This window comes from Toxorhynchites rutilus, chromosome 3 (assembly GCF_029784135.1).
Source record: "Toxorhynchites rutilus septentrionalis strain SRP chromosome 3, ASM2978413v1, whole genome shotgun sequence".
NCBI classification, from domain to species: Eukaryota; Metazoa; Arthropoda; class Insecta; order Diptera; family Culicidae; genus Toxorhynchites; species Toxorhynchites rutilus.
Genome location: NC_073746.1, coordinates 63,039,432 through 63,052,622, shown reverse-complemented (window position 1 = coordinate 63,052,622; position 13,191 = coordinate 63,039,432). Strand labels below are relative to the sequence as shown.

Genomic DNA, 13,191 nt, shown 5'->3' with positions numbered 1-13,191 from the left:
ATCTTTTGTACTCGAGAAAATCGAGAAAATCGTTTTTTTTGCTTTCGATCTGTTCGATCTTAGAAAAACTGTTTTGTGGATTTGTTTTTCAGGAAACATAGATTTTTTATCTCACCGAAGGCCAACTAACATTCTTTTGCAACATAATGTCAACATTTGGATCGCTTCTTCTACGATTTACTTCTGTGCAAATGCTGACAGAAACAAACTAGCGGTAGCTACTGAGGGGATGTACCAGTTGCGCATAGGATCACAGAACTTGATGTTGACATCAATTACTGGCGAAATGTTTGGTTTGGTTTTGGACGGCCTTCATACGGAGGAACAAAACAAAATGCTTTTGATGTTTGAATAGGAATATAAAATTTGTTTTCCTTGTTTAAATAAAAGACGACATTCATAAAAAATAATCAGATAAATCGAAAAAAAAGCTTTTAATTTTTCAAAGATCGATTCGGCAAAGATCGACTTCTTGGTACCGATTTAATCAGTGGATCGATCCCTACGCCGTTTGAAAAATCGATTCGACAAGACCGCCCATTTTTAATCGACATGCCAAACTCTTTGCTAAGATGACATAATCCAAAGTATGGACAAATTATTGTCGCGTCACAATTTTGACGAGTTTGATTTGAATTACGCATCCGCACGGTGCGACGAAGAAGATCGGGATGATTCGGGCACTTTCAAACTTCAGGAGCAGATCCACTTTCATCAAACTTTCAAAGGAGCAGATCCACGTTACTCAGATCATATTTTAAATGTCTTGAAAAGTGAAGAGCCCAACAGAATGTGTTTTTTTTTGGCACTCTTCGTTATAAATCTTCGAGCTCATAGTTAGAGAGCTCGAGTTTTTCTTATACATTTTCACCATAGAACATTTTATTATTTGCTGATGACATCTCCTCGGCATATCCTGGAGATCGTTCCTTCTCACAGATGAATCTTCCGAATGTGACTTCTATTTGAATTGTATTCCGTGGCAATATCGCAATCCTTGAGTTTTGGACTTGCTCTAATTGTTCTCAATGCGTCCCATTGATCAATACATACGATTTATTTAGCCAAATTCAATGCATTTGCAATATGAATCTGATCAATCTTTCGGTTTCTATCCTTCAAATCTTTTCCGATTAATCAGAATTTACCGTACAGAACTGTCATAATCGAAAGAAGAGAATTTCCCAAACAATTCGCTAGCAAAACATTCCAGAACCGACTAGTAGGAGGGCTGTAGATAGAAAACCCGATTTCAGAACTAACTCATCAATCTTCAAAGCAATTCTGCTGTGAAAGATTTGTTTGAGGATAAAGTACAGTGCGAATTTTGGGAATATTGAATGTTGCGGAATTAGCGTTACGAGTGTTGCTACCTTTTACGCCAACGTTTTTATGTGACTCTGGATTTTCTGCAATGTTGCTGATGAAACAAAACATTGGACTGGATATCGAAGATCTAATAGCGTGTTTTGTCGAGAACGTCTCCAAGGATGAATATGTTGGCAGGAACTGTTCAGGCGCAGGTAACTATCGCATTGACTGGACATATTCTTATAATATAACATTTGTATGTAATCAGATACAAAATCTAAAAATTATTTGTTGTAAATATAAGTTGGAAACCGTTTTTATATTTACCTTTTTTTACTTTAATACAATTGTGTGGTCGCATATATGCCAAAATCGGGTTTTCAGCAAAACCATGTTGTGAACTAGCAGTCCCACGAACATCATACGCCTGAAGCTATGTAATCATTTCACAATGATTACAATGATTTCACCAGCACGATACATCAGTAGCCATCAACACGAGAGATGTGTCATCCGCTCGTGAGCTGTTCCGAAGAATCGACTCTTTGAAGTGAGTTGACACGGAAAAGCTCGCAAAAAAAAACAAACAGCTCTTCAGCTCGCTTTGATAATGGTGCCGGAGGGAAAAGAGCTGTAGAATTGCAGAGAGTGTGTGAGCTGTAAGATTCAAATGAACTGACCGCCTCTCGCTCTTCTTTTATGACATCAGTTCAGTTTCATTTGTTCCGGCATTGAGCGTTGTTTACCAGTTTAGGGGGCGCCAAAAATAATAATAATAATTGACTTTCAGGCAGAAGGAACACGTAAAAATAAAATTATGAATGAAAATTAACTTCTGTGTATAAAATTAGTATTCTATTTCAATGAAAAACACTTTGTTTACAGACGGTGAAAAAATCTTATAAGAAATTTGTTTTTGAAGGCAACTTCACATTATAATGAAAAGTCTCAGTAAAAATATCGGAAATGTATGAACAAATGGTTAAATAAGAGTTAGGAATACGTGTTTCAAGTTATTTAATAACATGGTGTGAAATTTCATTTAAATTTTAACATTTTAAAACTGGCTCCGTGTCTTCTAATCTGATGAAAATAACACCAAGGCGCCTAGAAGTATATCCTAAGGTGAGGCCGTTTTGTCACTAAGTTGGTTAGGGGAGCGGTATATGAAAACATTACGGAAGAAAGCAGTAAGGGAATTAATTGCTTGAAGTGTGAAAGAGACAGACTGATCACGAGCGAGCTTGGGCTCAAGCGTATTGTGTTTTGTTTACAAAAAAACACAGTAGACTTCCAAGATGGCTGAAGAGTGGTTTTAGCAAGTTGGCCCACCTTAGGATATACTTGGATTACACTATCAAGTTTGGGACCCAAATTGAAAGCCGTCACCAGACGTCGACACTGACGACTGAGCTGAAGAGCTGTTCAAAAAGAATGTTTAGACGAGCTGAGCTGATCTGAGCTGTTCATCATGATGAGCTGAATTACACGCCTCTAATCAACACCACTCAGTGATAAAACTCTTTTTTTCTTGTTTTCAGCTGAATAATCATGACTTGGAACTATTTTTATAGAATAAGCTGTCTCTATTGAAATAATATTAATGGTCAAAATTGGGTCGGAGGGGTTTTATTATTTTTGTTTTTCAATTCAGAAACACAGTTGGCTCTTACGTCAATCATGCATATTTGGACAATAAACAACATCATCAAAACAACTGATTAGAGGATTATTGAATTTAGTATGTAATAAATCGTAAAAAAATCGTAGAGTGGTTTTAGTGACACGATGGGTGTTTGAACATCATTTACCATAAACACAATGCGAATAGCTCTGAATCAGCTCGCGAAATCTCTGAGAGATTATTTTATCGAATACCGGTTATTTGATTTCAATTTCATCCATTTCATTTTTCACAATGAAGAGAAGTTTCAATCATCATTTCTGAACGAATTGAAATATTCATTTATTCGAGCTGTTTGTATTTAAATTAAAGTGCTTGGTAGAAAACAGAAAATGGTCAAATAAATGTAATCATTGTTCTGAGTTTCTATTCGATTGCTGTCTAAGTACAGTTCAATCACGAGTTAAATATTAGTTTTAGATAAAATTATAATGAAAATTCTGTTGGTCCTAAGTATTGGAAATTGAATCCGTGAATTATAGAATCCGAATGAAATTTGAAAATGGAAAAAGTTGTAATGAATACAAATCTGTAATTTGGAGTTTAGAATGTAAAAGTCATTTGTCATTTAATATCTGTACCCAAAAAAAACCGGTATATCTAGGAACCATTTTCCCGTGTTATTTCGCGAATAAATTCCTGTGTGTTCCAATATTCAAAGTTTGGGTGTCCAAAATTATTTTTCGGCTCGCGGTTTCCACCAAGTATAACTTTTTTGAAACAAAATGAATTGTCACGAACTTCTCAGCCCCGAGAGAGAAAACACTTCAAAACAAGCTGCTGTCAAAACACTCACCCGGAGCGCTGCAGTAAATTAACAGTACGTACAGATACTGAATGACTCGAGCGTTACATCTGTACCCCTATACCCACAAACATATTTTTGTTCATCTAATTTATAAAAGCGTGCTTCCCAAATCATGTGAATTCAAAAATTGGTAATACAGGCAAACCTGTTTTTGTGCGGTCCATTTTTGCGTCATTCCTCGTTTGTGCGACTCTTTTTGTGCGATTTTGTTATGACATCAGGTCTTGAATCACACAAACCAATCGCACAAATCATAAAATCGCACCTAAACAGTCACACAAATGAGAAATCGCACTAAAAGCAACCGCACAAAAACAGGTTTGCCTGTATACGCAATTTGAGGTATAAATACTTGCCGATTCGGAGCTAATCTGGAATTTGAACCCGAAACTTCTAAATTTATAATCAGCATATGAAATTTAAATCTATAGCCCGCATATGGTATTTGATTTCCAAATTGAATATCAATCTGGAAGATGAATACGAAACTCTGTTTTGTTAAACATCTGTAATTGTTATTCAGTACACCCATACCTCGTTATACGGCCGCTCTTTATACGGCATTTCGCTACAATGGCCCTCATCAATTAGGGCACGTTTTTGATTTACGGCCTAAAATGTTTCGCTATAACGGCAAAAAAAAAATGTTTTCGATGTTGATATATCTAGGTAGGTTTATATTAGAGTGCCAATGGAAATTGCCATCTCGAATTTTTAAACGGAATTTTCCTAAAAATGTTAATTCCCACGAAAAACTACCCTTTGCAAAATATCAGCTCAATCGGATTTCATTTACTTGTGTCGCACAGCCGTCAAAGTTTGAGTTTTTTGTAAATCAAAAAAATAAGTTTTTTTTTTGAAAACTGATTGATTACTTATACGGCATTTCATTTTGCGGCCGAGTTTGATCTAGGCCGTAAAGCGAGGTATGGGTGTATTTAGAAACTTATGTTTGCAAATGAAAATTGAAGTCGATATTTAAATCTGTGACACGAATTCGCAACTTGCTTTTGGCATTAGCATTTAGAATCACAGTCACGTACCTAGATTCGATTTTTTTAGAGAATTTAGATCTAAGATAGACGCTTTGGGATTCTGAATTAAATCTTGAATTCTGAAATCCAGAATCTTAATAAAGCATTCTGTGAATTGAAACTTGAAAAAAATGAAGTACAGGCGACGTTTTAAATGTCATCCAACAAAATGTATTTGTCGGTATAATTATGAACCGTCTATGTTCAGGATAATTATATATCCAAGAACGGGACACTTGATGGAACAAATACATGGGCTATCTGTTCAATTGTGTTTTATTGTGGACATATGACTCTAAGCACATATTGTAGTTTACTGTGAAAACATATCACCCATATTGCCGCAGATAAGACGAAGTATAAGATTATATTTGCTTTAGCTTATATCTGTCCAGTGAGATGACTGCCAAACTATCAAAGACGCCAGAGGCGAAGTATGCATACTGTTATCAACGAGTACACTCTGAAGTGATGTGTGCATCTTCTAAGCGGAAAATTATCCGTAGTATAGCATATAGTCCTATCTGCTGAAATATACTGAATGTGTAACACCGTAAATATTTGTATGTTAAACCAATGTTTCCCAACCGAGATCCGCGGCTCAACTGTGGCGTGACATTTACTCGAAGAATACTCGTACACAAAATACGAACTCATGATTCTCATCGTTTATGAAGTGTATACTTTAAAGTGAGAATGGTACAACGTTATGTTGAGTATTGATGCTTTGACATAATTTTGGAACTCAAGCCGCTTAAAATCCTACACTTTCCGGCCATCCGTTTTCTTTCGTTAGTGGCGGTGGCGATGAGATGCATTTCACGATTTTCAGAGTTAATTTTGTTTTTCACCATTTAGTATGAATGTGACAAGAATCAGACTGCTTGCAGAATATGAACTACTCTCAAAGATTTAATAACAAAATCTTTGTTGCTTTTTTGAAGTATGTTTTGCCCCAAATCAACAGATTGAATCGTTTGTTCCTGGCTGAAAACCGTGAATTCACTATGCTAAATGGAGAGCTAAAAGATTCTTCTTTGATCATTCTCACAAATATCAGAAAAGGAATCTTACGACGTTTTAATTAAATTTGAAGATCATTTAAAAGCGGCAAGATTTTTTAAGGTTGGAATAGTAGTAGAAGAAACTGTCAGAACAATGGACAGAGAAAGGGAGATCATTTTTAAGGATATTTATCGCAGTTTTTCCGTGGAGCTGATCAAGTAAATGAGAAGAAGATGCGATTTTGATGTTCCGACGCTCAAGGCTGCAGAAATGTTAAATCCCAGAAACTTTTCCAATTTGCCAAGCATTAATGTTATGTTAGAGGCGAATGAATTTCATACCCTGAAGATAGAATTACTTCGTCAGGAAATCACAGTTTAAAAAAATGAGCATGTGCAGGATTGGTGGACGATGATTGTATGACTAAAAAGATTTGGCGGTACGCTCGCATTTTCGGCGCTTTATTGCCTTGTTTGTAACGTTCTATGACTCACTTCTCGGAAACCGTCGAGCGTTTTTTTTTTTTAATATAATCAGATCAAAAATAAGCTTCGAAATGGGCTCAGCAACGATACGATGAACACTATTTTAAGATCAATAGATTTTATCAAACATCGTGGCGGCAACTCGAAAATTTTAATAAATGATAGTATGCAATTTATATTCAGAATAAACTCTGTATAAGCATCATCAAACACACGAATGACTTGCAAATGTAAACGTAGTATTTGTAATAAATAAATGAGTATTTTTTCATCCTAATAACATTGAATATTTTCGATGGTATAGATTTTTGAGAGAAAAAGTACAGATGAGAAAGATTTTTGACACCTCTGGTACAGATGAAAATGTGGCAAAACTGGTTGTAACATACAATAAACAATGAAAAAAATATTTGACAAATATCACTGAAACCTTTCCGTTTGGTGAATCAATACTGTTAAGGTCGTGGAACACCGGAAATATTTTAGATTATCTAATTATCTTCTGTATCAATTCTTCATAAATTTCTGAAAAATCGTCAGATAAAGTTTAATGAAATTACAGCACTTAAAAGTTCACCAAACAGTTGTATTTTTTTTTATTTGAGTGCAACCTAGAACTAAATTGAAGAACAAATTTCAAATCAATAGGTGGAGTACTATGCGTTACGCTGTTTAAACCTATTTCTGATGCAGCTATGCAACGCTGCATCATTGGATCATTGTGACTAATTCCAAAAATTAATTTTTAATGGAATTCAAGTGGCTATTATATGTACAGTGGGGTAAAAATCGTTATTTTTGAAGATTTTGCTTGAATTGCAGCGAAATTAAGAAAGATAGTAGTTGAGTGTCAAAGAACAAATTGTAGAGTAGTTTGAGAACTTTAATTTGATTGATAGAAACGTCCAAGTTCAATATGAATTTTTGGGATAAATTTAATGATAACACATTAAAAATTACTAACATTGAAATTTTCACTTCCAAAACTGTTATTAAAATCCACTAATTAAAATGTTCTACTACTATATGTTGTACTAAATTTTCTCATCTTTCAAATTTCCATGCAACAGAATTAGATCCAGACTCACGTTTGCAGAATTGTTGTTGAGTTTACGCAGGGTACTTTTTAGAGTAGAGCCAGTTTGAGGCAACAGAGTCCGAAACAAAAAAAAGTTCTATAACTCTGTCATTGTTGAAATTCGAACATATGCGTAGACGGATTTTTTCATGAAATATGATCATCTATCACCTTCTGAGAGATTCTGGAAAAAAATATTTTTTTCGTGTGAGAAAGGTGTTTTCTGACTTTAGGGGGTGAATCAAAAATAAAATTCTTCTTTTATTTTCAATAAACGAAAAATATATGCTTAAAACGAATGAAAAAAATTATTGTTTGCTCGATTATATACAGAATTCGATTATATACAGTGAAAACAAAACAGAGACTGTATATAATCGAGTCCGCGCTGTATAACGTTTTATCCTAGGACTAACCGTTCACGGGATATAACAAATTTAATATAATTGGAATCATACTTGTGAAATTTTAGAAAATGCATACTGCTGCTGGACATTACCACTAAGGTTCCGACATCATATAGAAATTTTATTACCATAATTTCATTCAAAAATATGGTTATCTCTCGAGAACCGAGAACCAGAACCTCGTTACATATAGTTTTTCATGTTGAATCGCATGTAGATTCCATTTTTTAAGTTACTTAAGCTATGTCCTTAAATGGTTAGGATTTCACAAAGGATTTAAATTTATTAAATTGTTAAATATTAAATAAAATGGTTTTCCAATAAAAATGAAAAAGAAATCGAAGAAGGGTTGTTTTTAATGTTAAATCCAATTTTCGAGTAAATTTATTTAACAGTGCATCTAAATGTCTGGTTACAATTTTTTGAGAAAATGATCAATGATTTTGAATACGCCCTTTTAAAAAAATCAGACGTCGTATAAAACAATCACATGATAAAGAAAATTGTGATTGTGGGTAGCTTCCATCGTGAGTATCAAGTTTCAAAAAAATCAGAGAGGATCAGGTGATTGGACGTGGAATTGCTATAATAGAGTTCGAAATAGAAACATACTACACATCCGTCGGTGCAGAAACGCATTATGAAGAATCAAACTCAATCAACCAATGAACTCTCAAGAACTTGAATTCATCCTGGTCCATTAACCATATAATCGTAATCATGGGACTATAACTTGCACCTTTCTTCGGTCATAATTTACTCTTTGTTGTAGTTTTACATTTTGCAATTCTCAATATCTTCCCAGTGCAGTTCCACGACAATGCAGTAACGATAATCTACCCTGACCTTGAATACGGCTATCGCCTTTCATTCATCATTCGCTGTTATTACCGCAAAAAAATACACAACCGGCAAACTGTAAGTTGCTTATGCTGTTTGTTTCCGACTCAGTGAATCTCTTCTGTTCCGTATCAGTGCCGCTGAGCCATCAATTCTAATCTTACTGATAGATTGCTATTTTTGTTTAAGACATAAAAAATCCAGATCCGGATTTTCACTTGAAACACCGGCAATCAAAGTATGGAAAGGAAGAAATTGTAACCGACATAGCTCTGCACTAATTCCATTCAGAATTGTATCATTGCTGACAGAAAGCTACGACCATACCAAATAGCCAGTATGGAATAGGTCAATGTCATCTTTCTCTAGGAAACACATATAATTTACCTCATCTCTACTTCTCGTGATCATGCTGTTCATTGTTCTCACTTAAATTAAGCAGTTATTGTCAACTTCCTGCAACCTAATTGGACTTATGAAAAGCGAGGAATGTGTGCACATCTTCCTCGCTTCAATTTCCATTCCATTCAGCCACCATGTCCTCGCTACACTCACCTTATTAGAGGTAATTAACACTTTTATTATCACATCTTTGCAGGAAAACCTTGGAGGCAACTCGCGGACGGTAATGTTGGCAACCATTTCGCCGGCAGCGACACATTTGGATGAAACCTTGGCCACTCTGCGGTACGCTTGCCAGGCCCGTACCATCGTCAACCGGGTCAAGGTGAACGAGGATCCTCATGACCGAATTATTAGAGAGTTGCGAGCCGAGGTGGAACGATTGCAAGTATTGCGGCAGGATTACGAGCGACAGAAAAGGCACTCGGCCAATCAACAGCAACAGCAGCTGCCCCGGAAGATTATCATCGAAACGTCTGTTGACGATGGCGAGGTTGAGGCGTTGCGGCAACAGTTGGCGGAAACCGAACAGGAACTGGCCAAGGCTCAGAAATCGTGGAGGCAGAGACTGCAAGAAGCGGAGGATGTGCGACGAACGGAGATGAAACTACTCAGACGGAAAGGCTTGGCTCTCGAGCTATCCGCTGAGCAGAAGGAACCATGTTTGGTTAACTTGGCGGCCGATCCTATGCTTTCCGGTACGCTGCTGTATATTATTCCCGCTGGGGTGGTGAAAATTGGGCGACCGTCGTCGTTCTCTTCGCCGGACATTGTGCTCGAGGGACCTTTGGTCTCTCACCATCATTGGTAAGGACACAAATGTGGAATTCCAAATGAAATCGAACTAAAATGCCGATTTTAAAAACTTGTATTTTTGATTCGAACGAAAGTTTGTATTCCGTTTGGGTTGGAGAAAATATGAGTTTTCCACAACATTTGGGAATTTGTTTTACTCAAGTGTAACTTTTGAATAGAGCGTATCGATTTTAGTAAGAGAAATCTTTGATAATTTATATCTCAAAAACTATGAGTCCTATCGAAATAGTGTCTTGGAAAGAGTTATAGAGTATTGATGTTAAAAGGTTAAAACATATACACTGAGAAAAAAATTAGTACTCTTTTAAAAAAAAAAAAATTATTTGCAATACTGCCGTTCTACGCATATTTGTCCCATGTTACTTTTTGACAATTTTCACTTTTCTTCCTAAAACGATGTTTTTATGCATAACCTTCTGGAAAAACACAAAAAAGTTGTTGTTTCTTCCCAGCTTTAAAAAAACAACATCAAGCAAATTAACCTTTTTTTTGTTTGTTCGAGAATAAGTTCGTTCTTCCAAACCAGAAAAGAGTACATTAGCCCTGCAGAAAGCGTGACATAAAATTCTTGTACTTGAATCGATTCATTCATTATCAATCTACAAAAAATACATGGCGAGACAGTTATGCATGAAATATCAACGTGGGACAATTGAGCTTGATGTTTTTTTTAAGTTGGGAACAAACAACAACTTTTTTGTGTTTTTCCAGAAAGTTATGCGTAGAACGGCAGTATTGCAAATTAAAGTGTTTTTTTGTAAATAAAAAAAGAGTACTACTTTTTTTCTCAGTGTATATTTTTTTCATGTTTCAACATCGATATAACTCTCTATACTCTATAACTTTTTCTAAAACACTATTTCGGAACGACTCATAGTTTTTGAGATATAAATTATCAAAGATTTCTTTTACTAAAATCGATACTTCTTTTTCAAGAGTTACACTTGAGTCAAAAAATTCCCAAATGCTGTGGAAAACTCATATTTCCTCCAACCCAAACGGAATACAAACTTTCATTCGAATCAAAAATACTCATGTTTTGTCATTTGTCGGTTTCATTTGGAATTGCTCAATTGACAATACTTAAATGATTGTGTTGAAACAAAAACAAATGTTTTGTAGCTCTATTGAGAACAAAAATGGAAAACTTCATATAACGCCAGAGGATTCCGATCAGTACGAAACCTTTGTAAATGGAGAGCTGGTTCGGGAGCGAAGGCAACTATTCCACAACGACCGGGTGGTTATTGGAGGTTCGCATTATTTCCGCGTATCGAATCCACTGTGTCCGAAGCGCAGTAAGCAAATAGTAAGTGTCAAACGCTATAACAGTATTTTGCAGCGTGTAACGTGGGCGGAGCATGTTCTTAAAATGTTACGGAAATATCGAATAGAATAAAGACGCATAATTAGGAACGAATCCCAAATTGTATTCTCGATTGAACATTCGCTAATCATTTTATGCATTGATGCGATTTCTTGAAGATTGTTTAATTAAAAAGTGAGAAGAAAGAAGAAAAAATTCTAAGGTAGGCCAATCCCATTCAAATTGTCACTAGGAATCATGAATATAATATCTATTCATGCTACGAAATTAATGAAACGCCTAGTACGCGCTGCTTTCGAATGTAACTATCAAACCAACCTCGATTATTTCCTCTCCCCAGATGGTCGACTTCCAGCTGGCCCATCAGGAAATTCTACGTGAACAGGAGAATAGACTACGACGGGAGCTGGATGCGGAGAAGCAGGCTGCCATCTCACGGATCGAGGCAGAACGGATGGCTCACGAGCGACAGTATGAGGAACGGTTGGCATCTCTGGAGCTGGAAAAATTCAAATACAAATGCCACAAAGAGCTGCTGGAGACGGAAAAGGAAGCAATGCTGAAGCAGAGTACCGACGATGAACGGAACAGTTCGTTTGAATTCACCCCCTTCAAATCGAATCTGGCAGATGAGATAAGGATGATCATGGAAAGACCAAGTGAGGAAAGCTTGCATCAGATTCAGCTGATGGTGAAAGAAGCAACCCAAAGGTGTAGAGATTTAGGAATCGAATATGAGTTCCAACAGTCGCAGGTGCTAGACGAGCAAGGGATTTTCAGAGCCGTTGTAAATATTTTCGATAAGGCTAACGGTAATGTGGCTGAATGGTTACCTGCTCGCTTGCAGTATTGGCTTGGAGTGGTCAGAGATCGGGAAGATTTGAACGCGACGAACATGTTTGAAACGTTCGATCTGGAATGGAAAGCAGACATTGGTGATTTCAACCACTCTCTGAACGAGTCCCGCAATTCGAGCAGAATATCTCTGAATCTAAGTTCGGTGAAGGACGTTATCATGGGAAGAAATAATTCTACCCGAAAATCGGTTCCTCCAAACAGCAGTGTGAAGCAACAGGGCTTGCTCAAGTCAATGTTCAAATCTATGACACCAAATAACAACAACATACGCAAGGAACTGTTCGTCGATGACGAACCAGACCAGTGTGATGAGAACGTCCCAGACAACAAACAATCGCCTTCCCCTACGAAATTCCCACGATTTGAAATGAAAGCGCAAAACCAACTGAAGGATATACAAGTTGCAACATTGAAACTGAAGAAACTTTGCGAAAAACAACAACGGAAGAATGCAAAACAGCCAGATGATGCCGACACATCGAATCTAAATTCCAGCGTACGGACGGAGGATGGCATGGTGAGAGATTTTCTCCGATCGATAGCGGAAATCGAGAATGCTGTTCAGGATATGCGATTCATACTGACGGAACAAAGCATGAAACAGGCCACCGCAGCAGAGCTGGCCAAAACACCAAAGTCTGTAAGGTTTTTGCTGGACTAATCCAAGCTTCGAGGAGTGAGTATATAGTTTGTTGTTCGAAATGATGTTTCAAGACGAGCGCGTTTGTACGTAAAGACTTGCCTTATACTTCTACCATAGTATTAAACGGTTTTCGTTATTTATTAAAAATTATTACCGATTGCTTTTGCGATTTATTTTATTCACATAATAATAACCCATGAGAAGATTTTTACATTTTTATTTTACTCAAGAGAAATTTCCACCCCTATGTAGCGACATTCTACGAGTTTTTGCGTATCTAAACGCATATGCACACAAATAAGTTCAAATTTTATATGTACGTTTTCATTGGGGGGTAATTTAACACAATTTATTTCAATACCTTGGTGGTTGATCTGGCTCAAAATAGGATCTTAGTTTCCTTCGTTGTTCCCCATCGGTGCATTTCCGAAATCAAAGTACCAATGGGCAGTGTAAGGGATGGAACTCCGTCTAGTGTCCTTCTATAGCAAAG

The 13,191-nt window shown here is 36.5% G+C and overlaps 1 protein-coding gene across 1 annotated transcript in view; it reads left to right on the top strand.

Moving 5' to 3' along the window:
• Positions 1-12,897, top strand: part of LOC129774635 (kinesin-like protein KIF14) — a 43,673-nt gene extending 30,776 nt beyond the window's left edge. The window contains exons 2-4 of the mRNA XM_055778421.1: positions 9,251-9,861; positions 10,993-11,179; positions 11,538-12,897. Coding sequence (XP_055634396.1) covers positions 9,251-9,861; positions 10,993-11,179; positions 11,538-12,716 — 1,977 coding nt within the window. The 3' untranslated portion in view covers positions 12,717-12,897. The remainder of the gene's footprint in view (positions 1-9,250; positions 9,862-10,992; positions 11,180-11,537) is intronic.
• Positions 12,898-13,191: the final 294 nt, after the last annotated feature.